Source organism: Microsporum canis, genomic scaffold (genome assembly GCF_000151145.1).
Source record: "Microsporum canis CBS 113480 supercont1.6 genomic scaffold, whole genome shotgun sequence".
Taxonomy (NCBI): Eukaryota; Fungi; Ascomycota; class Eurotiomycetes; order Onygenales; family Arthrodermataceae; genus Microsporum; species Microsporum canis.
In genome coordinates, this window is record NW_003299164.1 from 2,458,291 (window position 1) to 2,484,959 (window position 26,669).

At 49.3% G+C, this 26,669-nt stretch overlaps 10 protein-coding genes across 10 annotated transcripts; 5 read left to right on the forward strand and 5 right to left on the reverse strand.

Moving 5' to 3' along the window:
• Positions 1 to 149: 149 nt before the first annotated feature.
• MCYG_07052 (epoxide hydrolase 2) lies at positions 150 to 1,006 on the forward strand (the record flags this gene model as incomplete). Its single annotated transcript, XM_002845042.1, has 2 exons — positions 150 to 197; positions 248 to 1,006. 2 exons carry the CDS (start codon positions 150 to 152, stop codon positions 1,004 to 1,006), a joined length of 807 nt encoding a protein of 268 aa, XP_002845088.1.
• A 345-nt stretch (positions 1,007 to 1,351) lies between these two features.
• Positions 1,352 to 2,458, forward strand: MCYG_07053 (60S ribosomal protein L5; the record flags this gene model as incomplete). Its single annotated transcript, XM_002845043.1, has 3 exons — positions 1,352 to 1,358; positions 1,382 to 1,532; positions 1,600 to 2,458. The coding sequence occupies 3 exons, from the start codon at positions 1,352 to 1,354 to the stop codon at positions 2,456 to 2,458; spliced, it is 1,017 nt and encodes a 338-aa protein (XP_002845089.1).
• Positions 2,459 to 3,756: 1,298 nt separating this feature from the next.
• MCYG_07054 (conserved hypothetical protein) lies at positions 3,757 to 7,557 on the forward strand (the record flags this gene model as incomplete). The annotated part of the gene is made up of 3 exons (XM_002845044.1): positions 3,757 to 3,811; positions 3,878 to 6,835; positions 6,890 to 7,557. The coding sequence occupies 3 exons, from the start codon at positions 3,757 to 3,759 to the stop codon at positions 7,555 to 7,557; spliced, it is 3,681 nt and encodes a 1,226-aa protein (XP_002845090.1).
• A 929-nt stretch (positions 7,558 to 8,486) lies between these two features.
• MCYG_07055 (adrenoleukodystrophy protein) lies at positions 8,487 to 10,832 on the forward strand (the record flags this gene model as incomplete). Its single annotated transcript, XM_002845045.1, has 4 exons — positions 8,487 to 9,032; positions 9,116 to 9,731; positions 9,794 to 10,691; positions 10,754 to 10,832. 4 exons carry the CDS (start codon positions 8,487 to 8,489, stop codon positions 10,830 to 10,832), a joined length of 2,139 nt encoding a protein of 712 aa, XP_002845091.1.
• A 471-nt stretch (positions 10,833 to 11,303) lies between these two features.
• MCYG_07056 (benzoate 4-monooxygenase cytochrome P450) lies at positions 11,304 to 13,118 on the reverse strand (the record flags this gene model as incomplete). Its single annotated transcript, XM_002845046.1, has 4 exons — positions 11,304 to 11,476; positions 11,626 to 11,728; positions 11,805 to 12,844; positions 12,911 to 13,118. The coding sequence occupies 4 exons, from the start codon at positions 13,116 to 13,118 to the stop codon at positions 11,304 to 11,306; spliced, it is 1,524 nt and encodes a 507-aa protein (XP_002845092.1).
• A 417-nt stretch (positions 13,119 to 13,535) lies between these two features.
• Positions 13,536 to 14,586, reverse strand: MCYG_07057 (conserved hypothetical protein; the record flags this gene model as incomplete). The annotated part of the gene is made up of 2 exons (XM_002845047.1): positions 13,536 to 14,377; positions 14,451 to 14,586. 2 exons carry the CDS (start codon positions 14,584 to 14,586, stop codon positions 13,536 to 13,538), a joined length of 978 nt encoding a protein of 325 aa, XP_002845093.1.
• A 1,862-nt stretch (positions 14,587 to 16,448) lies between these two features.
• On the reverse strand, positions 16,449 to 17,375 carry MCYG_07058 (conserved hypothetical protein; the record flags this gene model as incomplete). Its single annotated transcript, XM_002845048.1, has 1 exon — positions 16,449 to 17,375. The coding sequence occupies one exon, from the start codon at positions 17,373 to 17,375 to the stop codon at positions 16,449 to 16,451; it is 927 nt and encodes a 308-aa protein (XP_002845094.1).
• Positions 17,376 to 18,546: 1,171 nt separating this feature from the next.
• On the forward strand, positions 18,547 to 19,836 carry MCYG_07059 (conserved hypothetical protein; the record flags this gene model as incomplete). The annotated part of the gene is made up of 2 exons (XM_002845049.1): positions 18,547 to 19,739; positions 19,824 to 19,836. The coding sequence occupies 2 exons, from the start codon at positions 18,547 to 18,549 to the stop codon at positions 19,834 to 19,836; spliced, it is 1,206 nt and encodes a 401-aa protein (XP_002845095.1).
• Positions 19,837 to 20,000: 164 nt separating this feature from the next.
• Positions 20,001 to 23,093, reverse strand: MCYG_07060 (glycogen phosphorylase; the record flags this gene model as incomplete). The annotated part of the gene is made up of 7 exons (XM_002845050.1): positions 20,001 to 20,414; positions 20,480 to 22,245; positions 22,301 to 22,378; positions 22,437 to 22,543; positions 22,594 to 22,651; positions 22,710 to 22,836; positions 23,043 to 23,093. The coding sequence occupies 7 exons, from the start codon at positions 23,091 to 23,093 to the stop codon at positions 20,001 to 20,003; spliced, it is 2,601 nt and encodes an 866-aa protein (XP_002845096.1).
• A 1,354-nt stretch (positions 23,094 to 24,447) lies between these two features.
• Positions 24,448 to 25,789, reverse strand: MCYG_07061 (small G-protein GPA3; the record flags this gene model as incomplete). Its single annotated transcript, XM_002845051.1, has 5 exons — positions 24,448 to 24,547; positions 24,609 to 24,977; positions 25,041 to 25,169; positions 25,224 to 25,569; positions 25,663 to 25,789. 5 exons carry the CDS (start codon positions 25,787 to 25,789, stop codon positions 24,448 to 24,450), a joined length of 1,071 nt encoding a protein of 356 aa, XP_002845097.1.
• Between the last annotated feature and the right edge of the window lie 880 nt (positions 25,790 to 26,669).

A 26,669-nucleotide genomic window follows, 5' to 3' on the forward strand; every position in this document is an offset into this window, starting at 1 on the left:
GACATCTCCACCAAGCCAGACCTCGGCACAACCCAAGCTTCTTCTCTGCCAACCGTTTCATCCCCGGTTATTCTGGATAAGACAGACTTGTGCATTTAAAAGAGCTGGTGTAGACCGCTGGCCGGTTACTCTGCCAAAGGCAAAGCGGGATGGAGAAACGACCGAGAGCTCTCCTCTTCGACGTTGGAGGTGTCTGCGTACGTCTCTCCTGCTGTTACTGCTTACAACCCAGCTAACAAGGCTACAGGTGATATCTCCATTCCAGGCGATACTGGACTACGAAAAGGCCAACAAGATACCCATCGGATGGATCAACTACAGCATCCAGAACACCTCACCGGACGGGGCGTGGCACCGACTGGAGCGAGGAGAAGTCCCTCTGGACGCAGCCTGGTTCAAGTCGTTCAACAGCGACTTCCGCCATCAGCACTTATGGGAGCAGTTCAATGAAAAGTTGTCTACGAAGGAGAAGCCTTCTACTATGAAAGAGAACGGGAAGACTCCTGAGCTCCCACAGGTCGACGCGGAGCATGTCTTCTGGGAGATGATGCGAGTCGCGCAAAACCCGGATCCATACATGTTCCCTGCTCTGCAGAAACTAAAGGACGCCGGCCTCTTCGTCATGGGCGCTCTGTCAAACACGACCATCATACCGGACGATAGCACCAAGCTAGACAGGAAGTCTGCAGCAGAAAAACAAGTGAGGCGGTTCTTCGACTTCTTCATCTCCAGCGCACATACTGGGCTGCGCAAACCGGATCCTAGGATCTACGAGCTTGCGATGAAAGAGATTAACGACGCTGCGAGGATGAAGGGACTACGGGGGGAGCCTATACGGCCGGACGAGGTGGTGTTTTTGGACGACATAGGTGTGAACCTGAAGTGGGCGAGGAAGGCTGGCATGGGGACGATAAAGGTCAACCTGGGACGCACACAGGAGGCCGTGAGAGAGCTGGAGAGACGGACGGGAGTGAACCTGCTGGATGACGAGAAGGCGAGGCTATAGATGTGTAGATGTAGATGCCATGATGTATATAGTATAGCAGTACTTATAAGACATCGCGATATACCATAATGTATATAATAGATCGGTATGGGAATACTTCATATCAAATGCTTTTATCAAATGTTTTATATCGAGTACTTCATATTAAATGCTTTATATCAAATGCTTTAAATGCCTTGTCGTCGCCAACCCAACTTTCTATTTTACCGAAAAAAAAAATCCCACAAATAAATTCGACTTTCGCGCACAAAAATAAAAACTTCTCCCACCACGTCGAAAACCGCCGAACAATCAACAAGCAACCAACAGGAGGTCGTCCTTTTGTCGTCGTGAGCAGCCAGCAAGATGGTAAGTGTCTGCTTTGGATTGCCGTAGAGGCTCTTGAGTCGTCGTCGTCGAATGGTGGTTTTTGCCCCGCTGGAGTCCTGCAAGATGCTTCGGAGACGACGATATCTGAAGCGCAAATTGCTGACTCGCGATCTTTACAGCCTTTCACCAAGCTTGTTAAGAATCGCCCATACTTCAGGTGAGTGTTTTTTCCCCTATAGACGATGCAGAAACAACGGGATGGATGGCTGACGATAGGAGTACAGTCGCTTCCAGACGAAGTTCAAGCGCCGTCGTCAGGGCAAGACCGACTACTATGCCCGTAAGCGACTGATCACCCAGGCGAAGAACAAGTACAACTCGCCCAAGTACCGTCTGGTCGTCCGCTTCACCAACCGGGACATCATCACCCAGATTGTCACCGCTGAGATCTCTGGTGACAAGGTCCTCGCCTGTGCCTACTCCCACGAGCTCAAGCGCTACGGCATCAAGAACGGCCTCACCAACTGGTCTGCCGCCTACGCCACCGGTCTCCTCCTGGCCCGCCGCACCCTGAAGAAGCTTGGTCTCGACGAGGACTTTACTGGTGTTGAGGAGGCGGATGGTGAGTACACGCTGACCGAGGCCGCCGAGACCGACGAGGGGAGCCGCCGTCCCTTCAAGGCCGTCCTCGACGTCGGTCTCCACCGTACCTCTACCGGAGCCCGTGTCTTCGCTGCCATGAAGGGTGCCTCTGACGGTGGTATCTTCGTCCCCCACTCCGAGAACCGTTTCCCTGGCTACGACATCGAAAGCAAGGAGCTCGACACCGAGACTCTCCGTAAGTACATCTTCGGTGGCCACGTGGCCGAGTACATGGAGGGTCTTGCCGACGACGACGAGGAGCGCTACCAGAGCCAGTTCTGCAAGTACCTCGAGAACGACCTCGATGCCGGTGAGCTCGAGGAGATGTACAGCAACGCCCACGCCGCCATCCGCGAGGACCCCTTCAAGAAGGACGAGGATGCCGGCCCCAAGAAGAGCAAGGCCGAATGGAAGGCCGAGAGCTTGAAGTACAAGAAGGCCAAGCTCACCAAGGAGGAGAAGGAAGCCCGAATCCAGGCCAAGATCCGCGAGCTGGCTTAAAACGGTCGTCTCTCTTCTCTCTTTTACCCTCTTCTTTCGACACTCTACGCCCTTGACCATCTTGTAGGCAAGTGTCTTACTAAAATACAAAAATGCATCTGGTGTTTGAATGTATTTTAAACCTTTTATCTCTTTTTTTTTTTCTCCTTTTTTAACGGTGTTTTGCGCTACTTCTTATGACCCGGCGGACGGAATGGAATAATGACATGATTTTCTTTATTTATGGCCGGAGCATGGAGAATAAGAGCTTGCGTGAACTCGTCCATTCCATCGTCGTAGCCATCATAAAACAGGCCGTGTAATGTCCAGTGTATCAACTTCATCAACTTCGTCTTCACTAAAGAGAAGGGAAAAAAAAGGAGAGAAGATCACGCGATCTCCCTTGCCCAAAGTGGATACTTCAACGACATCCGAACAACTTCGACTTTTTCCCACCGAATCAACCAAGACCGCAACCAAGTTTGCCTCTAGAGCAATTAAGGGCAGGGTTAGGGCAGCTATAGGGGGCCCCTTCTCTCCGCTCGACGTCGTCATTTCTGAGCACCCCGTCTCTCCCCACAGAAAAGGGACGTCAAGCCAGAGAGAGAGAGATACATACCTGCATCCTGCAGCACACAAGAGCAGAGAGAGAAGAAAAAGCAAGAAGAGAAGCGAAAAGTTATTTGACTTAGGCTAACTGCCGTCGACTAGGAAGAAGAAGAAAGCAGGAAACTTTTCGCATCAGCCGCTTTGTAATCCTGGCCTGGCTGGGGGGAAGAAGATACATATATTAGGTACTTCTGCCTCGAAACCAGAGACAGGATGGACACAAGGGCAGCACAGTCACATACATAAACTCGCACGGGAGGCCCTTCTTCACGCTGGTATCTTCGCCCTAAAGGTTCCTTTGTACGCTTCAATCGGCATTCCTCGTTCACAATGATCTGCCACTCTCTCACTCGACTGTCCACGGAAGATTCACGCCGGAAACCGCTGTGAGGGAATCCGCCATCCAGAGCATCACATACATCCATACACACAGCCACGATCATTACCCTCTTCCTGCGAGACCACACAGTCATTGTCTTTTTTTTTTTTTTGATATCGTTGTTCCTGGCTTGGTTCTATCTGCTGCTACATTCACTTTGCTCCTTCTTGATAGAGCGATCGCGTATACTTCGAAATATCTCGCCTCCCTGTGTAATTCTGCGCAGGCTTGCGGACCAACGTCGAACGGTCGTTTGAGTTGCTGGGGCTCTTGTCTCCTACATCTCGCTACTTCCTTTTTTTTATTTATCTCTATATATTTTCGTTTGATAATGGACGGTGGTGCCGAGGCCGTCGACGTGAGCTGGCTCCATCATTCGCAGCGGGGTATGTTCATGCTCTTTCTTTTTGGTCGGTATGCGGCATGAGGTCATCTCTGACGGTGTTGTATAGCTGATAATGCCGGTCGAGGCAAAAATGCACCTTCAAGGCCTGCTCAGAAACCAAATGAACAGCAATTCGTGGACGACGGCAGCTCTCCCCATAATGACGCCACTGACAGTGCTACAAACGGACATACTCCGTCCTCAACCACGAAGCCAGTGCTGGCGTCTTCATTGTCAAAACCATTACCATCACTCTCAGGAAACACCGAGAACGAGCCTGCCAAACAATCGCTCTCTCCACCAAGCCAGGGCCAGAGCCAAAACCAGGAGCAGACACCAGCTCAAAGTGCCAGTTCAAGCGCACCTGCACTCGCAGGTTCAAATCCAACTACGGCCGCCAGTACAAATACGCCTGTTAAACCAACACCGCCAAAGCCTGTGCCTCGGCGCAATTCCTGGATTTCTACTCTAAGCTCCAAGTTTACTTCCGGCTCTACTCCTCCGTCGCAAAACCATATGAGAGAATCGCCGTCGAATAACAGCAGACAGCAGCAGGCTTCAGATACAATAAACCCATTTGGTGCTGCCTTCTCGCCGAAAGATGCTGATAAATCGGCAGAAAGTTCTAGCTCCTTTACCAGTGGCTCACCGAAGAGCGGACACCCTTCCTTCTTCCATACCGCGTTCCGAAAACTATCATCGTCAGGAGGCGCCGGACTAGGTAAGCTGGCGTCAAGCCACGCTCCCAATGGCGGAGTGTGGCCAAGGCGTGTTATGAATATCGATGCGGATCGGGACAGATGCAAGATTCCGGAACTCAACCAAGCAAAGCTGCGACGCGTGGCGTTTTGTGTGGATGTAGAGATTGCAGGGACTGCCAGGAGGTCAGAAGGAGACGACGAGAGGAGTACGAAGAAGAAACTCGATCCCAAAACAGCGGAGGCGGAAGAAGGGTCAACATTGAAGAGTGCCATGGGCCATGCGCCGCCACCAACTTCCTCACCACCTTTGGATACCCCTGCCGTCAATGACACAACGCAAGCCGCCGAGTCTCCTCCGGATGACGAGATATCTAAGCCAGCTCCCACAAAGAAGCAGGAGAAGAAGAAGCGTTCAGAAGAAGAACGGAAGGAGCGGAAAGAGAAGAAGAGACGGCAGGCAGAAGAAAATGGTTCTGTGCCCTTACAAGTCAATCTAGAGGGCGGAAGTAGTAATACTTCCAAGACAAGCTCTGTCCGTCGATCATCGCGCGGTCAAGATCAGCCTACAACAGACCCTCTACGGATATATCGACGATGCTGTCAGCTTCGGGAAACTGGCGTGCTAAAAAAGTTGGTCGAACAGATTTCTTCGCCGTCCTCGATTTTGGCGGAGTCCCCTGGCACCGTTGCCGTCCTGGACTTGACTGGTTTCCCCATGACTCTTACTGATATTATTACTTTCAGCGATTGGCTTGCTATCGTCCCCGTTCGGAAACTGATATTACAAGACTGCGGCCTCTCTGACGAAGCAGTCAGAGTTATACTTGGCGGGTTACTGGCTACCAAGACTATTGAAGCTGCAAAACAGGCAAGGCAGCTAAAACACCGACATACCGATCACGCATTAGCGAAAGAAACCCGGTATGGGGCTATAGAGAAGCTGTCATTAAAAGGAAATTCAAAAATTGGCCCCGAAGGATGGCGACACATCAGCCTTTTCATACACATGTCCCGCTCACTCAAAGGTATTGATCTGTCTGGAATACCGTTCCCTCGTCCAACTCCACCCACCAATAGCCCATTGTCTTCTATAAGTCGGTCCTCCAAACCTATGCCCGATATTGGAACAATATTTTCAAATGCACTAGCCCAGCGATTCGGAGGTGAAAAACTTGAAGAGCTTGTCCTCAGCGAATGTTCACCATCAACCGACGACGTGCAAAAGATATGTGAAGCAGCTAGGACTGTCGGGCTACGGCGACTTGGCCTAGCTAATAATGAACTCACCAAGGAGGGACTCGAATATGTTATCAACTACTTCCAGGGTGGTAAATGCGAGGGACTTGATTTGGGCGGTAACAAGCTAGAAGCCCACATTGGTCTTTTCTCATCTGCTATTGAGAAGTCATTCCCTCTCACTGCCCTAAGCTTGGCGGACTGTTCCTTGACACCTAAAACGCTATGTTCACTTATGCAGGGGTTGCACTTGCTGCCTAACTTTCGCTTCATCGACTTGTCTCACAACAGGGAGTTGTTCATCACCCAGCCGGACTCCTTGGGGACTCTACGGAGGTACCTCCCACAGATGCAGGAACTGAGACGAATACATCTCGCGGACGTCTGTTTGGGGCCAGAGCATGCTATTGCCCTTGCTGAGATTCTGCCCGACTGCCCTAAACTCTGTCATATCAATATCCTTGAGAACCCGGCCATTCAGGAATTGGCTTCTGCAAATACACCCGAAGCTCAGGAAGAAGCTTGCGCTTTGTACGCGTCATTTATGTCAGCGGCCCGCATATCGCGGAATATTATTGCTATTGATATTGACGTCCCCACACCAGAGAATAACGAGGTCGTCAAGGCACTTGCTTCCCAGATAGTCGCATATTCACTCCGCAACCTCCAGTATGGAGAGCTGAAAGAGGAGCTATCTTCGTCTATCGATTCCCAGCCCGCCGTTAGGGATGTTCCTGTTCCTGATATCCTAGAGCATTTGGTTGGCCATGCTGACGATACAAATGAGGACATCGATGATTCAAAAGTCACATCTGATTACGACTATGTTATTGGTGGCACGGGAGTTGTCAAGGCCTTGGGAATTTGCCTGGGTAATTCTGATTATACCCCGGTAGAGGACGCGGTTGGGGAGCAATCCCCCACCGCAAGCGGTACCTCCACACCATATCGTCGCCTCAGCCAGGTTCGCGTGACCAAGAAACCTCGCGATATGTCGAGGGATCTTCTCAACTCTGCGAGGAAGATCCGACTACGGCTACGGCCTGCTTTGGTCCGTGAGGACCGGGCAGGCAATGACCTAAACTACCGTATGTATTGTTCTTACGGCTTGCATTTGGAGAACGCTAACTAACCTATCACAGGCCGACTCCACTTCCTTGACATGACACTGCAACGAATGATCCAGCGTTTTGAGGACGAGTTCCCGGATACCCGCATCCCCGATGAGACCTCAACCCGCTCGAGTGAAGGATCTCCCAACCTCTCTAATATCAATGACTCCTCTATCCTTGAACCACCTGATTTATCGACCAACGGCAACGCAACCGCTGAAGCTGATGGCGAAGACGAGGATGTAGATCGATACGCCGTTCGTCTCTCGCGGGCAAGCTCGAATACTTCTCTTCATTCCCGTGCGCTGACCTCTGAAGAAGGCAAAGTGCATCGTCTTAGCCATCATTTCAGCCATACCCTACTCAACCGTCAGGAGAGTGACAACAGCAAAAAATCGGATCAGGAGCAGGAGTCTCCCGAAAAGCCAATCTCCCAGTCACCCCCTGACGCCGTCCAGGTCCAAGCTCTACGTGAAAAGCTGGAACGACTACATGCTCTCCAGGGAGGGGATGCCCATGCACACCCTCACAGTGAAGGCCTATCTTCGCCTCCTCATACTATACTTCCGGACGGTCCATCGAATCTAGAGGAACTGCTAGCCCTGCAGAAACAAGACCCTGAAGCGTTTGCGGAGCTTAAGGAGAACCATATCGTTGCACTTATCAATGCTGGCCTGAGAAATCCGGACAGTGCATGAATGCCCATCTTGAATTCCACTCCTCCATACTAGCGATAGCGGGGAGCGGTAAGCTCACCCTCCGCTGCTTTCTTTTTTCTCTTATCTTTTTTTAATAAGTATAACATCTTGAACTCGGGCCAAGCGAAAGATCATTATCTGCCCTGCTCAGCCTATATTTTTGTATTCTTTTTGATCATTCTCCTACCCTTCAAATATTCCCCAAGCGAATCTATTTTTTTCAGATATCTTCTTCTTTCCTGCGCTTTCCTTCTTGTGAGCTTCCTTATGATTGTCTGCTCTCCGTGTATTTACATCGTCATATGGCACATGGTTTTTGGCTTAGCGAGGACGTGGATGGCTTTCCCACGGGCGTATACATGCATGTAACTGGATTATGTCTTTCTTTTTCTTGCATCTTCATTTCCTTTTAACCGTTCCGATAGGTTTATGCAGTCAGCAGTTCGAACTCAAACAGTTTGTTCTTCTTCTCTCTTCTTGAATTTATGAGATGACGGCTTGGATGTGGTAAGGAGGGCTCTCTTCTATGAATATCGAAGCGAGAGCAAGTCTGGTTGGAAACAATAATATCTACCACCGTGTATCTCGAAGAATCAGATTCATCCTGTCTTTTTCTTCTTTTTTGATATCTTTTTTCCATTTTTTCGTCGTTTTTCGGCGTTTTTTCTCGCCTTTTCACATGTCAAGCGGCTCAACCGCAGTCATGTGACGTCGGCTTTGCCAACGACGGATTTCAACAAGCAAAAAGATGAAGAAGAACAAAGCAGAGCAACTTGGGAGTTTTTGGGGAAGCTGAAGTTGAATATGCTCGAGCTGGAAGTGCGAAACTCGCAGGATGCCAGGTTCATGCTGATCTCAACTCATAGAGACACACTTGCTTCATAGGCGTTTACTGCTTGCGGGCTGCGGGCCCTCACTAGAGAATCATCATGGCGGTCCTCTCTCAACCTGTCGTTGGGCTGGAACGATCAATCAAAGATGCCGTCTCCCTCCTCGCGAGGAAATATGTGAAGCATCGCACCGGCATATCACGCGCCGTTTACCTGACGCTCTTCCTCGCCCTCGCCAAACGGATCCATAACGCCATCGCCGAGCAAAAGTCCGCCTCTGAGGTACATGCCGGAAACAGGGCAGGGACTCGAAAGTTGGACGGAGACGCTGGAACGGCTGCCGGCGGCGATAATAATGGCAAAGAGGGCAGCAAGTCTAGGAAAAGAGTTGGGCTGAATCGAGAGTTCTTGCGGAATTTGTTACGACTGCTGAAGATTGTGATACCTGGTTGGAAGAGCAAGGAACTCCGGCTGCTGATTAGCCATTCGATATTCCTAGTTCTGAGGACATTGTTAAGCTTATATGTCGCAGAACTGGATGGAAAGCTTGTTAGCAGCTTGGTCAGGGGGAAAGGGAGGGAGTTCCTCCTTGCTCTGGCGTGGTGGATGACAGTCGCGGTACCAGCCACCTTCACGAATTCAATGGTGAGTTTTTACCCCCCATTCGGCTTTCGACTTCAATGCTTACTCGTCCTTCAAAACGGTAGCTTTCGTACCACCAATGTCAGCTTGCGCTCCAGTACCGAAAACGCCTAACGGAGTACATCCATAACCAGTACTTGTCAAACATGAACTTTTATGCATTATCCGCGCTAGATGACCGGATCAAGAATCCAGACCAGCTCATCACGGTGGATATATCCCGATTCTCCAATAGCTTGGCAGAGCTATACTCTAACCTCGCCAAACCCATTCTTGACATGGCTATATACAATTACTCCCTTTCAAAGAATGTGGGAGGTGAGGGCCTTTTCATCATGGCGCTTCTGGTGCAGCTATCTGCTAACGCTATGAGGGCCCTCACTCCGCCCTTCGGCAAATATGTGGCCGAGGAAGCCAAGCTAGAAGGAGAGTTCCGCTTCCAACATACGAGATTAATCGATTATAGTGAGGAGGTCGCCCTATATCACGGCCATGAATCGGAGAGGGATACTCTAGACAAGGGGTACTTTACTCTGATAAAACATGTTAACCGGATCCTACGGAGAAGACTTTATCATGGATTCATGGAAGACTTTGTTATCAAGTACTTCTGGGGTGCTCTGGGGTTGATCCTATGCAGTGTCCCTGTCTTTTTCAAAATTCCTACCCAAATAACCTCATCAATGGGAGACAGGACTGAAAGTATGTCAAGGACCTCCCTATTACTTCGTCTTGCTTTTCCCGTAGCTAACATTCCATGATAGGCTTTGTAACTAACAGAAGGATACTTCTCTCCTCTTCTGACGCCTTTGGAAGAGTAATGTTCTCATACAAGGAGATTTCCCAGCTTGCTGGATACACCTCCCGTGTAGCCTCTCTTCTCGATGTAATGGACGACATAACTGCCGGCCGTTTCCAGAAGAAGTTGGTTTCTTCGGTATCAACAGACTCTAATGCTGCAGTCCTTGGCAGGCGCGGAACCATCGTCGAAAGTAACTCCATCGAGTTCACGGACGTGCCTATAATTTCACCCAACGGAGATGTTTTGGTTGAAAAACTCACCTTCACCGTCCACCCAGGAGAGCACCTTCTTATTGTTGGGCCCAACGGGTGTGGAAAATCATCTCTGTTCCGTATCCTTGGTGGGCTATGGCCTGTATATGGTGGTACGGTGAAAAAGCCGTCCTTCGAAGACATCTTCTACATTCCCCAGCGACCATATCTTTCACGCGGCACGCTTCGACAGCAGGTTATTTATCCTGACGGGCTCAAAGAAATGCACAAGAAAGGAGTTACTGATTCAGATCTTTTTGAAATTTTATCTATAGTCGAAATCTCTTCCGTTGTTGACCGGCCTGGTGGCTGGGATGCGGAGGAAGAGTGGCGAGATGTGCTGTCTGGTGGGCTCCAGCAACGAATCGCCATGGCTCGGTTGTTCTACCATAAACCAAAATACGCCATCTTGGACGAATGCACGTCTTCGGTAACACTAGAGATTGAGAAGGTCATGTACGAGACTGCAAAGAAGCTTGGTGTGACTTTGATGACTGTCTCACATAGGAGAAGTTTGTGGAAATACCATAAGAAAATCCTCCAGTTTGACGGCCAGGGAAATTATATCTTTACCGGTTTGGATTGGGAGCGTCGGCTAAAGCTTGAAGAGTAAGAATGTTATGACAGTTCATTTCGGTGACGTTTCGTGGCTAATTCAATGCTATTTACAGTGAAAAGGAAGATATCGATCTCCAGCTTCGAGCTGTTCCTGAATTAGAACGACGTGTTCAGGAACTTACCACAGCATAGAGGATTTGAATATAGATGTACAATTTCCTTGAATGATGATTTCTCATATACTCCTAATTTCATAGGGATATCTGGCCACCGGGTGGGAATTGCTCAATGCTAAAACCCCGACTTACTAAAGATGTGCGAGAAATAAACGACGATATTGACCTGTGGGAAGAACAATACGTCAAACACATATATACCCCATATCTAAGACTACCTCACACCAATATCATTTTGACTACATGATCGCTTTTCTTGAAGCACTGCATCACACATGGGAGTTCGGAAAATTGGTCTCTGGGCTGTACGTATTATGCGTGAAATCCATAGCAGTTTAAATTAGTATAATTTATCCTGCATTTATAACCAGGCGGTTTCACCCTAGTATATAGTACGGGGTGAAGAATACACTCCAGTTTTTTGTTCTCAACTGGCCCATCGTATGAGCAGGCTGAGAAACGGGCGATTGTCCTCCAGATCTTCCAATCACTCGGCCACAATATGCGTTACCCTGGCATGACCCTGAACTACATTCTTATGCTTCGGCAAGCCAATACCAAATTCCCTCCCCACCCGAATATTCTCAATCGTGGTTTCATGCAATTCCATATCGAACCTGCGAGCCATGACGGCAAACATGAGATATAACTCTGCGTATGCTAGGCTATCAGAGATAATGATGTTTTAGCAGCATGATCAGGACAAAGCCCGAATATATATAAAGGAGAACAGGGGAAATCTCACTTTAACCCTTGGCAGTTTCTGTTTCCCTTGGTGAATGAGACTGTATATCTGGACAGCCGCTCACCTTTTTCCGTGGCTTGAATCCAACGTTCAGGATCGAATTTTTCAGGGTCGGGGAATATAGTTGGGTCCGTATGAACGAAGTATGATGACTGGCTAACTGGTGTCTGTTTGGATTGTTAAACAAAGTCAGTTATATCTCAGTCTATAGGTAAAACCATATGAGTGAACATTTGCACTCACACCTGGTGGAATCACAAATTCCTTATACGCCAAACTGTGGTCCCGCGCGATTCGCGGGAGCCGCATGATCAGTGTGTGAGACACTCGAAGTGACTCGCTGACAAAAGCATTCTGTATGCGACTCTCCGTTAGTGATATCGCTAGATGGCATCGATCATAAAGAGACCCGAAGCTTACAAGATATGGCAGTTGTTCTAACTGTGTCCAGGTGATACTGCTATCCGGTTTGGGCATCACCTCCTTCAGCTCCTCACGCAGCCTATACAACACGGATTTATCGTGGTATAGATAAAATGTGCCCACGGTCAACACTCTTGCTGTCGTTTCTGTACCTGCACCAAGAACAGCCAATGCCTCCTCTGATACTCTATTGAGCTCCTTCTCCTTCGCTGGCACTGCAGGGTCACAGAGTGCGTGAAAGATTGTCTTATCAGCTCCCTCTGGCGCCTTATATCCTGGTTGACTAGCCTCACTGAGCGTAGCTATAGCTTGGTCGTTGACGAGCTTCTTCACTGCAAAAAAACCTGCGGCCTGCGGCTGCATCGCCTGCAATACTCCTTCAGGTAGAGCCTTGAGCATAGCCATCATGTTAGGGAAGAATGTGCTGATATGGGATAAATTGCCAGCAACGTTTCCAAAATCCCTGAAGCCATTCTTCAGCTCTTTACTCTCCAGGCAGCCCAGGCTTTGCCCATATGCGTATTTGGAGATAACATCTGCGGTCAATGCGGCGAACAGTTTATCGAACGGAACCACGGCATTTTCCTCGAAGGCTTCTTCGAGGCGCTCAGCTACACGACGCACTTTTTCCAGGATCAGGGGCTCGAGACTAACGACCGCTCGTTTGGAGAAGAAGCTATTCAAGATACCCCGGCGGAAGCGATGAAGATCATGGTCGAGAGTTGTAACCATAGACAGAGTCATGCCAAATGCAGAGACGGCGTAGTAGTCTTTTTCCTGTTTGCGAGAGCTATATATCTCGTCATAGTAATGGGGATCTTTGATATGAAGCTCTCGGTGGTTAATTCGTACGATTGGGCCTTTTTCATAGCTCATCAGCCATTGAACAGTAAGACATAAAGATGCCATTTAATGATCATGCTTACCGTATTTTTCATGCATGCGCTGTATCTCCCAGATGTACATGCCTCCCTTGATCACGTTGAAGTAGAACTCGTAAAAGCGACCGATAGCTGCAATCTTAGGCCCGGGAAACTTGCTCAGGGGATGGAAATAGAGACGATAGATCGTCTGGACGATGAGGTAGCTCAAAAGAGCCACTATTGCTGCCATCAACATGCTCCATGGTTCCATGGTCGGTATCTTTTTCTGGTGCAATCAAGGCTTGAGCTCGGGATGCTGGTTTATTGAATATATATCAAGACTTTGTTACTCTTGATGCTAATACTTCACTCATTATGGAAAAAGCAAATCATGCGGCTGAAAATGGCTGCCGTGGCTAGGCAGCAGCGAGGCTTGAGAGCAGGCTCAGGGGTCGAACTTGGAGGAGTTTGCGTTTCAGAATCATTCCTATGGCACTTATTCTCTCTCTTACAGCGTATTTGTTCTAAGCCACCGGGTAATATAACTGACCGATGCTCGAAAGCGTGAGTGTATGCTATGAAAAAGAAAGCTGATAATGATAATATATAATTTGCCTTCATATCTCATGCTGGAATCACAGCGAAATCGGAATGGTGTTTGCATAGGGGATGCCGGAGCTTGGTGTTGCTATAGGCCTAGAGGCGTTTCTCTCCACAGCAATTTCTCTGCCTTGAGCTCATCTTCATAGTTGTCATCGGGGAAGGCGCCCCAAATAATCTTTTCCCTAGCTTTATCATTTTCCACACAGTATATTCCTTTGGTGAATTCCCAGTATTCGGGGTAAAACCCTGCACATTCCCAATCCAAGATCCCGGACAGCTTTCCTTGGTCGATCATGATATTGGTAGGATTTAAATCAGCGTGGGTAAAGAAGGACCGGTATTCTTGTGAGTGAACAGCAGCGACTGACTCTTTAGTCTTTGGCCAAACATATTTATGGATGAGATAATTGTGGAAATCTGAGCATTTGTTGTATGGGCCGCATGGGCCTTCCTGTGTTTCCGGCAACCGGACATCCAACAGCGGGCCACCCAGGGCATTTGCTAACCGATATGGTGTCGTGTTTGGGACCATTCGAAGCTGCTTAACCACCATCCCTAGATCAATTGAGAGTTGTTCGCGCTGCTGGTATGATAACCGGTGAAATACTTCATTAAGCCCATCCCCTCTAATCCGCGTCATGACTAGCATTACCTTCCCTTTATCCTCAAATGTGTCTACACAGAGTGGTGCTGTGATCGAGGTGTACTTCTCAACAATCTGCAGAGCCTTTGCTTCGTTGAACCGAGAACGGAAACAGGGTTTTAGATATAGGCCAAGTGGAAGTTGGTGTATTACCGCAGAACAACGGGGCGAATATAGCCGTTTGCCGATCTTGAGTAAGATATGATAACACCACACCCGAATAAACTTGGGTACGAAATGCCAGCACCTGCGAATGATTTTGCAAGCTGTCTTGTTCAATGCGACTAATTTTCGGGGAGTTAGTTGGTTCTATATTTATAGAGACCTGGAAAGCATCTTAAATGTCCGTGAACCTACCGTAAGAAGGCCGTGTCCAGCCCGTAGAGATACGATCCTCAACAAAGAAAAGGTGTAACGCAGTAGCAATCTTAAAGTGCATCCGAAATAACTCTTCGCTAGGTAAGCAATATAAGGAAGGGTCTTGGGTGTACATTGTGAACATATGAACATAGCCGTTGAATGGGTCCCCATTGCTGAGGGTAAGGCCAGTGCATTCTTCGGGAGGACGCGTGATGGCAAGGTACTGGTTATAAACTCCTCAGTTCACTGCCAGATTCGATATTTATGGACAGGTATGACAAACATCAATTTCCTTTGAATTTATATCCACCTTCTTAGGCGGATTAGGGCCAAGCCCTCTTGTTATTTGTACGCGGCCATCCCGGAAAGCAGAATGAACCGCAGGCGATAGAAGAAAAAGATTTTGCAGCGCAGGTGCTTCTTCAGTACAAGCTTGAAGGATGCTCTGCAGTCGGCGTACTCCATCAGGCGTTAAGAAACCTTCCAACAATAAGAGTAGCGGGCTCTAAACAGAATTTTTCCCTCCGTTAGAAGATAGTTCAGTGTCGGTCAGTGTGAATTTAGGCCTCACATTGTGCGTCAATTCATCATCGTCAAATGTTGAAGGTGGTATAATCCACGCCGGCTCGACATTGAACGTCGCATTCTTATTCAATCGGTCCCGGTGGATGACCATACAGCAACAATTCAACGAATCCCGACGTTTAAGGAGACTTTGTAAGGGCAACGGTATCTCTTCACATTTTGTAACTCCAACGAGGATATTTAGCTTTGAAATGAGCTATGAAATGCCGAGGGGCTCACATTTCGAAACGAGCCGTTTCCAATCCTGCTTAAATACTCTAAGGCCTGCTTCGGTATCGCGGCCTGGGTTCTCGTTCAGTCTTTGCAGCAGATATCGAGCAGCATAGCTGGGGTCTACAGCTTCATCTAAGAACTTTTCCAGAATCAAATGTTCGGTAGGAGTTAGATTGGCGGATCGTATAATATCGAGAGCCGTCTCGCATACATTCACTTCAGGTTCCATCACTCCATCGGCTGTAGAGTGCAAGCCCAAATACTTGAGTAGTTTGAGGATGTTGATATCTTTTGCGCGCGTCAAGCCATCACGTGAGTGAGATTTATGACTAACCAATTACATAAGCTGTTACCTCGCCTGAGACGAATAGAGTGATACGCCCTGTCTACTAACCACTACGGAGAACTCTGGATAAGGGCATTCTACCATACGACTTCCAAATCTAAGGCATAGGTATATATATTCGGCTTCTCGTTGCCTGAAAGTCGGAATCGTCGAGCCTTTATTACACGAGATGCTGGGTCAATGCCTTTCCGAGGTCCCCATAGAGTTCTTCCACCCGTTTACTATGTACATAAGAATACAGCCTGCCGCGTCTGGCTTGTATGGGTTAAATGAGAGGGGGCTGTTAAATATGACGAAACCCATTGACTCAATGGAGGAAGAAACCAAAGGAGCCGTCATGATTAATAATTCTAGTGTGACAAAGTCCGTTATCAAGAGCACTAGAGTCGAAGCAAGTCATCTTCTAATGGTTGGAGTACATTGGAAGGACTGACTAGACAAGCCAATGTTTCTCGATGTATATAGATTGAATGCTCTGATTCTATATGTATTTATTCATTAGTGGTTACTGAGGCGGAGCAACTAACTGCCGCGCGTGGTGATATCCATGCAGTTAAGAACATCTACACACCACGCAGTTCGATATATGGCTGTGTTGATCTTTACCAAGCCCTTAACACTGGATTCGACCAAAGCAAGAAATCTGATCTCTGCGCCCGTACATGACAACGGGGCCAGAAGGTTAACAGTACCTAAAAATAACTACTTAGGACTTTACAGATGCGACGGAAGTTTGACGAAAAGCAGTCTTTTCTTGATATAAGGCATAGCTTTCAGAAAACATGGTAGATGAAAGCAAGGAGAAGTTACTATTAACAACAATCTACTAGCAGTAATATTTGCAAGTAATATCAAAATAGAACCCGTCTCGCGGCTGCTATTCCCGAGATATCCCATTTTTGAGGCGCAGTGAGACCCATCCATTTCTGCCAATCGCCCGTCCGGCAAGCGGGCCTCATGATCTGCGCGTACTCCCAATAATCAGGATACCAGCCGGCATACTCCCAGTCGAGGATACCAGTGATGTGATAATTGTCGTCAACCATGATGTTTCGCGGGGCGATGTCAGCGTGTGTGAATACAGTCCGTGATGATCGAGGGAGCATGTCCGGTAGCTCATTTTTATATCGCAGGCCGCCGAAATGGAGATAGCGGCGGTATATCCGGGTTCTGACATCTTCGTCTGTATATAGAGGTGTTCCAGAGCGGTCCAGGTCTTCAATTAGAGCATCAAGAGTTGGCGAGCCGTCAGCGAGGCACTGGAAGAAAGGTTTCAGGGCAGGTGGTTGGGGGATTTCTCGGAGTTTGGCGATTTGATCCCATGTTTCATGGCATATAGACTTTTTTGTTTCATCATTCAGCTTATCCCACAGGCTTTCCAGTGTAGTACCTGGAATAGTTGTCATCCCGATCTCACCACTGTGATCATCGATGAGGCTGTAGATAACTTCGGGAAGAGGGACGGAGGTGTGTTTCGCCACCAGCTTCATGGCTTCAACCTCGAAACGCCTTACAGCCGTTCCGCCCTTGGAAACATATGAATACTCTCGCTCAAGAACCAGCCGACCACCTTGCTTGCTTAGAACGCGAAACACATCCCCTTCTAACGGCGGTTCTTTCTTTGCATCAGGCGGGATTTTGAAGAGCTTCTTATTCAGTTTGAGATAAGTCTCGCCCACATGGAGATTTCCATATGAAAATGGAACACCATCCTCGGGGTTGGGTGTGCTTTCTGATTTGCACGCTGTTAGGTCCGTGACTGAGGCGTTGGACGCCATCGCTTCAAGTACTCGAGCTTGGTTTCCGCAGACCTGGAAAGAGAATTATCCTTTGCATTACTTCGAGCACTTGACGCTCATCGATGAATACGTTGCTAGCTATGAGCAGCCAGCGCCAATCTGGAGCCTCCGGAGCTCAATTTGTTCGGAATATTTATTTTCCCGGTTCCAAACATCCTGCCCTTGGGCACGAGGTTGGCCAACCAACCCCTACCTACGTAGGTACTCAGGACACACGCCAGCCATAGCGCGTAGATTCGTTCAGCTCATACACATTCCGCCTAGATATCCTTAAATCCCACCCGTATATTCTCCAATCTTTCCCTTAAGAGAGAGAGATGTGGCCGGTTGCTAAAGAGACTCGAATCTGGTGGGTATTTGCGGGCCGCGTCCCAAATAGAAGATAGGGTAATCTTAAGTTAAGCCATATTGTGATGGAGGACATACCGCATGTACTAATGTTAGACTATGAGATTGAACGAGTTGGAACCGACTCATATGTGATTGTATCGATTCCGCGAAGGAAGGGTAGATGAGTCTTGCATGGACGGTCGAGAAGAATGCAACAGACACCATGGTATATTTGAAATTACGACCGTATTTGCGCTTGCCCAGCAAGCGGTTCATACTCGCTCCCGGATGATAAATAATAGTATATTATATTCTCCATGGTGTTCGTTATTCCAAGTTTGCTGGGTTGATGGAAACAAATATCACTGAGGGGATTGTGGTATCAAGTCCGGAGCAGGAGATGGAAGACAGGATAAAAATCCTCTATTAAACCGCTTATAGCCACGAGAGATGGAAGTTGAAAGCAACATTTATCATCAGTCTTGTACTCGTAACGGATGAGAATCGTCCAAGCCTTCACGTTTGAAGTCACAAAAAGAAAACATAACTACCTATTAGTGCATCACTCTGATTGGCTACCAAGTATGTCTATTTTAATTGGCTGCGGCTAGTTTGCTTATATAATTAACATCCGACAAAACTCTAACCTTACTGTGTTCTCAAGCATACGAAAAACAGCCTACAGGAATAAAACACTCGCTGCCATTACAATCGCCGTTGAGCCAAGCAAATGAATATAGCTGCTCGTGTTTTCTCTATTTGGCGGCACAGAGCCCCCAAACTCCCGAGATACCATTGCAGAGGTACCAATATCCGAAGCATGTCCTCGTCAGTGAAAATCCCAACTATCAACGCCAATGGGCCGACCCAAGAAAAAGAAGATACCCACATACAACAGCTGCTGGACCAACTAAACTGCATTCCCAAAGATGCGGAAGCTCTGAGGATCGACCATGATACCCCTTCGAACACCGAATGGTCGCTGCTCAGCAAGCACTTCACCAGTCTGAAGGAGCTGGAGCTAGAAGCTGGATATAACGAAGATCTGAATGATAAGAGTATGCCGACCCACTGGCCTCTTGAACGGTTGCAGATTTCCTCCTCTTGCGCGAGCCTGATTGAGACTCCATATATACGCGAAGGACGAGTCAAGCATTTGGTTCTCCTGCTTACATCCGGGCTTCGGTTCGAAGGGCCAACTAGCCAGCAGCTTTTAGATGAGCATAAAAGCGCTATCAAGCGAGGAGAAGAGAAGGCGGATTTTATAACCCTTAACGAGGGGACGCCTGAAGAACGTAAGATAGAAGTCACTTACCTCCCCGTGCTGGTGGGTAAGTGGTTTTTCAATAAACATTTTAACGGCGCAGCCAACAGCGAAGATGGAGCACAAACCATATCCATCGAACGGACTGAGAAAGTACACTTGGAGAAGTTGGAGATTATTGAGAATGACGCTACGGACACTTTCAACCGGATGGTGCTCGCCATGCCTCCGATTACCATGGGGATAACTATACTTAACGTCCGGTCTACTTCTGGACTAGACTTCCACTACACTCCAGCAGACCTGTTCGGCCAATTCTTGTCTCAGATGCCGTGCCTAGATACCCTAGCTCTAAGCATTGGAGACGTATACCAGGATCCAAACTACTTGTCGGGATTCTACAAGCTTTTTCCTTCGACTCTGAGTACACTGCGGTTCAGGGGACCGGTATGCCTTGCCCTGGATCCGCGGTGGGATGAATGGGTGGCCGCGTTTGCCAGGGAGGACTATCTGCCTGGGTTGAAAAGGCTGAGTTTCGTGCTTGATTTGGACTATCCGGAGAGAGTGGACGGAGAAGAAGGCGGGGCCCGGCGCCCGGTTAATGAAGTGTCTGTTGAGAGACTTTGTGCGGCTAAGACGGGTTGTGAACGGCTGTACGAAGTTGTAAGGAAGCGTGGGATTGATGTTGAGCCGTTTGTTGATCGGTGGGCTGAGAGGAGCCGTGGCGGTTTGAAGAAGGTTGACGAGCGGTGGGGGATGATCTAAGGTTACTCTTGCATTTATATCTAAGCTCTACTCATGTACAACATCTCTACTACATGTACCAATATTAGAACTCACGACTAATGATCTCCACTTTATTAATGAAATGAAAAAAAAAAAAGAGTAATAACTGGATGGACAATTTGGTTAGCTGTCGTACGTCATGCATCTCTTAACCACGGAACATGTTAGTAAATGATACGGAAAGAAAGAGGGAAAAGAAGTAGTAAGGGCTGGCAAGCAATAGCCTAATTGCTAACGTCAAGTGGCTCTATGTTCCAGATTCCCTCAGCATACTCTGCAATGGCTCTGTCAGACGAGAAGAAGCCCATCCTAGCCACGCTCTGGATGCTCTTCTCGACCCAGCCATCTTTATCCTTGAACGCCTCGTCAATGATATCATGCGTCTTGATGTAAGAGTTGAAGTCGTCTGAGACAAGGTAGTAGTCTCCGTGCTGGGTGATGGAGTCGATAATGGCAGAGAAGGAGCTTGCGTCGCCGAAGGTGTTGGCGCGGATGGCGTCGAAGACGGCGGAGAGAGATGGATCAAGAGTTATACTTGATGGGTTGTAGACGTGTGCATGGCGGAGCTCCTCGACGTCTTCGGCCAGGTTGCCGAAGAGGAAAATGTTGTGCTCGCCGATTTCACGGGTGATTTCAATCTGGATGTTTCTCGCATGTTAGTTATTGGAGCTCATGTGGGATGAGAAGCTCGATAAAAACTTACGTTTGCACCATCACAGGTTCCGATGATGAGGCCTCCGTTCAAGACGAATTTCATGTTACTTGTTCCACTGGCTTCGGTACCGGCGGTGGAGATGTGCTCGCTGATGTCTGAGGCGGGACATATGATTTCCGCCTTGCTGACGTTGTAGTCTTCAATGAAGATGACCTTGAGCAAGTCTCCGACGTCAGGGTCATTGTTGACGACGGCACCGACGCTGTTGATCAGATGAATGATCGTCTTCGCCATCCAGTATCCAGGAGCTGCCTTGCCGCCGAAAATGGAGACGCGGGGGGCAAGCTTGGAGCGCTCCTCGGGGCTCATGGCCTTGATGCGGAGGTAGCGGTGGATGACACCAAGGATGTTGAGCTGCTGACGCTTGTATTCATGGAAACGCTTTACCTGGATGTCGAAGAGGGCCTTGGGGTTGACTCGCACGCTGGTGGTGTCGAGGATGTGTTTGGCCAGACGCTCCTTGTTGGCGGTCTTGATGGCAGCCCACTCGGTCTTGAACTCCTTGTCGTCGAGGAAGCCTTCAAGTTTGTCGAGAAGAGTCAGATTCTTGAGGAACTCGTGGCCACCGAGCTTGGAGGCGATAAGGTCGGAGAGCCTGCGGTTGGCCTGGTGCAGCCAGCGGCGAGGGGTGATGCCATTGGTGACGTTACCGAACTTGTCGGGTCCATAGATGGTGACAAAGTCTTTGAAGATGGTGGACTGGATGAGGTCCGAGTGCAGCTCGGCGACACCGTTGACCTTGTGCGAGCCGATGATAGCGATGTGAGCCATGCGGACCATCTTGGGCTGGGTCTCTTCGATGACGGAGACACGGCTGAGGAGGTCGTGGTCCTTGGGGAACTTGCGCTCCACATGCTGGAGGAAGGCCATGTTGATCTCGTATATGATCTGAAGGTGACGGGGGAGCAGGTTCTGCATCAGGGGGACGGACCACTTCTCCAATGCCTCGGGGAGGACGGTGTGGTTAGTGTAGCCGAAGGTGTTGGAGACGAGACGCCAGGCCTCGTCCCACTCGAGGCCTTCTTCATCGATGAAGATGCGCTGAAGCTCGACGATGGCAAGGGTGGGATGGGTATCATTGAGCTGGATGGCGACCTGGTCGGAGAACTCGCTCCAAGGACGCTTGGTCTTCTTGTATCGACGGACGATGTCGAAGAGGGAGGCAGCGCACCAGAAGTACTGCTGCTTCAGACGAAGCTCCTTGCCTCTATCCAGGTTATCGTTGGGGTAGAGGACGGCGGAGATGGTCTCGGCGCGCTGCTCGTCCGCGACGGCGCTCTCGTAGTCTCCGGCATTGAAGCGCTGGAAGTCGAACTCTCCGCTGGCGGCCTTGGAGGACCAGAGGCGGAGGTTGTTGGTGGTGGGAGTTTGGTATCCGGGGATGGGCATGTCGTAGGCCACCGCCTGGACGATCTCTCCATCCTGCCAGGAGTGGACGGTCTTGCCGTTCTCGTCCTGGTACTTGCGCACCCAGCCGTAGAACTGGATGTCTACGACGACGTCGTGACGGGGGAACTCCCAGGGGTTGAAGTCTAGCCAGTAGTCGGGGACCTCGATCTGGTAGCCATTGACGATCTCCTGCTTGAAGATGCCGTACCTGTAGCGCAGGCCGTAGCCCCAGGCAGGGTAATTGAGCGAGGCTAGGCTGTCGAGGAAGCACGCAGCCAGCCTACCGAGGCCACCGTTGCCCAGGGCGGCATCGTTCTCCTGCTTGATGATATCCTCGACGCGGAAACCAAGATCATGCAGTCCGTCTAGCAATGACGTCAGTCTGATCGATCAACTTATCTAGGAAGAAGCAAAGCGCACCTCTGGCCAGGTCTTTCAAGCCGACGTTCAGCATGGCATTGTCCAGGGCCCGGCCCATGAGAAACTCGAGCGAGAGGTCTGTATACACGTTAGCCATTGACCCTGATTGTCGTTGTTCCGAGTTGGTCGAACGTACAGTAGACACGCTTCTGGTCCTTGAAGGTCTGACGCTGCTGCGTCCTGTTCCACTCGACGACCAGACGGTCTCTGAAGGCCAGAGCCGTGGCCGAGTAGGCAGCTCTACTGCATGTCAGTCCATATCGTTACTGTTCTCGCCGTGTATGGAGACGTACACTTCATCACAGTTGAAGATGGAGCGGGCCAAGCTGGTCTCGACATGGCGAACGACCTCTGACTGGAACAGGTCAGTAAGTAGTATGCAGACAGATATACATGTAGATAGACATACCTCGAAGTCTTCCTTGTTGCCAAACTCCTTGGGGGCCTACCGAGATGTCAGTGGTAGCAGCAGTAGCAGCAGCAGTAGCGGTAGCAGTGGTGTTGGCGGTCAACCGCAACGTACGTATTTCTTCCACCTATTCAACATTAGCAACCAGCAACCAGCAACAGCCAGTAATAAGTAGGCTAAATAGACAACTCACGCAGCTCTCTGGGGCTCTGGGATGCTAGCCTCGACAGACTTGATGTCCTTTGGCCCGAAGCCAGTGAAGGTCCGCTTGTGCTTGGGACGACTGAAACCTGGTCCGACGGGGCCCTGGAGGTCGCTGTGAGGAGCTCCCACGGACGGCCGGCGCTCTCGGGGCTGGTGGGACGTCTCGATGCCAGGAGCCATGCTGTTCTATCTATTCTTCTGTGCTGTTGGTGTGGTAGATGGTTATATAGTGCTACTTGGTGGAAGTTGGTCGAGGATGAAGAAGAGGCGGGCGGACGGAGGGGTAGAGGAAGTAGAAGAAGAAGAAGAAGAAGAAGAAGAAGAAGAAGATATCTAAGTAGCACAGGTCGACAGGCGGGAAGAGAAAAGATCCAACTTCTTGCTTTTCCTCTTCCTTGCGAGGTGGCGAAGAGCAAGTAAGTATCCTTGCGACGGCCCATTAAATACTTACTTACTTATATAGACTCTGGCACTTACTATCTATGCATGCGCTTCCGTCTCTCCCCATATTGCTATAGATGAGGATGCAACTTCCACGGCCCGGCGTCCGTCTCTATTCTCTTCTTCTCTTCCCTTACTATACTTCTATATATCTCATAAAGAAAAGCGTGTTTTGAGACGAAGCTGCTTGATAGAAACTTAATCTAGATGGACCATAAAGGCATGTTTACCCCCTGAGCTGGAAGAAGATAGAGTGGAAGAAAAAGGGAGGAGAAGAAAAGTAATATAGTAAGTAGTGCACATCACATATCAAAGGGTAAGACACAGAAGAATGTCAAAGATCAAAAGTCAACCCAGCCCAGCCCGAAGCCTTCATCACAGGCCAAGGCGAGAGAGAGAGAGAGAGAGACGGTTTCTCATACATCATAAAAAAAAAGAAAAAGAAGTCAAGTCAGGGTGGGTTCGTCGTTGTTTTTTGGGCAGAGGCAAAAGAAACAGGAAAACGAAAGAGAAAAAAAGGAAGAGGTCGGTGGTAAAACATGGTCGGATGGTTAAAGATTAATGGTAAGATGGCTGCCAAGTAGAGAGAGAGGGAGAGAGGGTAGTCGTCGCGAGGGAGATGCATTAACCAAAGAGTTATAGAGAGATGCTTTCTTTTTGTATAAGGGGAAAAAAGCAGGCGTGGAGAGCGTCATAAGAGAAGGTCGGAGGAGAGAAGCAGACAGAGAGTGAGAGAGAAAAGAAAAAGATGGAATGAAAAAACTCGCTGATGATGAGAAAAGCCGGAGGAAAGATGAACAGGACGCCGCGCCGCGCCGGTACAGTGTCGTCCCGTTAACACACAAAAAAAACACAAGAGAAACAGTTAACGCCGGTTAGAAGTCAGATGTCGTGGGTATGTATGTAATGGTGGTGGTGATGGTATTGGTGGTATCGGGTCGGTCGTGGAGGTCAGGAAGTATAGAGATGTGGAAGGGTGTAAGGTGAGAGATATAAAGGCGGTCGTGGAGGTCAGGAAGTATAGAGATGTGGAAGGGTGTAAGGTGAGAGATATAAAGGCGGACGTGGAGGTCGAAGGGAGGGGGTTGAGAGGTTATAATATGCCCGAGTCCTTGAGCGCGTTCTGTAGTATTGTCTCCTTAACGGCAGCGAAGACGAGTCGGATGTTTGACGTATCCGTTGCTTGCGTCAGGCTGCTGCTGTCAGTACCATGCTTTATATACTTTATATTATATACAGGGGGGATGAACGTACTGAGGATAGAGGTTGAGGTGTGCGCGGTTGACCTGGTTGAAGCGCCAGAGCAGGTACTTGGCCGCGCGGTTGACGTCGTTACCTCCCGAGTAGTCTGGGAAGTACTTGTTGAGAGGGGACCGGCCCAGCTTCTGGCGGAAGAGATCGACCTTGTTCAGGAAGAGGACGATGCTGGTGCGCATGAACCAGCGCGAGTTGACCACCGAGTCGAACAGGACGAGACTCTCCATCATGCGGTTCTGGTTGCTTTCCTCGAGCAGCACCTGGTCGTACTCGCTCAGGGCGACGCAGAAGATTATAGAGGTGACGTTTTCGAAGCAGTGGATCCACTTTTTGCGCTCACTTCGCTGTCCTCCTACGTCGAACATGCTGCCAACAGTTAGTATACATATATCTCGCAGAAAGAACGAGGGATATCGAGGGATATCGTACTGGATGCTTAGTTGGCCCATGGTGAACCTGGTCTCGTAGATACCGGTAGTCTTTGTTCGGGCGCGCAGGACGTCTGCCTCGTTGGGGATGTAGTCCGGCATCGTTATCCGCTTTGACTCCTCGAAGAAGCTGTTCTCGTTAGCTATGTGTATACGTATCGGGAGCATTGGTATGGGGACGCACTAAGGAGCAGAGTCCATGAGGTAGAACTCATTCTGACGCTCGAGAACGGCAGGTATGCTGGGGTCGTTCCAGAGATATGTGATGGCGTCTCCGACCTTGAGCTCGAGGGAGACGTTGGGATCCGGGTCGATGTTGTAGTCGAGCAGATAGTCCATAAAGTCTCGCACCTTGGCGCTAGACGGCTGTATCTCGAACTGATGCATGGCCCAGACGAGTGACTTGGCACAGTCTAGGAGGTTCTTGTACACGGTCAGACGGTACATGGACAGCTCTTCGACCGAGTAGCCGTTCTGGTGGATAATCTTCATCTGCTTCACAATGGTCGACTTGCCGCTCTCCCCGGAGCCTTATTCCGTATTAACACAGCCAGAAACGTAGGGGAGGAGGAGGGGTTTGGGAAAACACCACAAAGAGATGAATGGAAAAGGAGACAACCTACCGAGAAGCAGTATCTTGCACTCCTTCTTAAGCCGTTTCATGTCTTCTTCCAAGACTCTGTCTATTGCCTGACTCTTCTTCTTCTGCTCTGCGACCTCGTCCGACCCGCGCCGGTCGAACTCAGACATCCTCCCATCTGTCGGTGGGAGAACCCGTGACTGATTAAACGTGGTCGTATATTAGATAGATGAAATGGGGGGAGGAAGGGGGAGGAAGAGGAGGTGAGCGAGAGAGTAAATGGGATAGATACAGGCCGTCGATAGATATAGCCCGTCGATAGATGATAATGGGGATAGGGCGTTTGGCTTGCAGGAGGCGAAGGCGAAAGGCGAGCGAGCTGCCTTGCTCGAACAAAGGGTCCCTTTTTCAACGGCACACGCACGCTGCGTATCTTATTCTTCCTTTATTTTATCCTAGTCTTCTTTTCTCCGTCTTCCTGTCTTGTCGCTTGTCGTGTGGTCGAGTATATGATTAAAGAGAGGGCGACAGTGGATCCTGGGCCGGCGAGACCCAGGCGGAGGGAGTATCAAGGCCAGCAGCGCATGGACGACCCTCCGACTACTTCTCTTATCTTCCTGTGTCTTCTTCTTCTTCTTCTGCTTCTTCTTCTTCTTCTCTCTCCTCTCTTCTCTCTTGTCTCTTGTATGTCAATGTAACTAGTTCGGGTGGTGTGGGAGGTCGACAAAGAAAAAAAGGTGGGATCTCGCGGGGAGCCCTTGAAAAGCCGGGGGTGGGAGGGAGGAAGTTGAGGTAAGTAAAACGATGGTTATTAAGAGTACATTAAGAAGTAAGCAAAGACAAGGACGGCGAGAGGGAGAGAGAGAGAGAGAGAGAGAAGAAGAAGAAGCAGAAGAAAGGGAAAAAAGGCAAGGAAAAAGAAAAGAGAGGCGGGCTGTTAAGTAAGCGTATTACCCACCGTTACCCGCATAACCTTGCGGCTTTTGGGCGGTTGTCCCGCGTATCTTACACTTCATTACCACGATACCAGACAGACGGTGAGTTATGTAT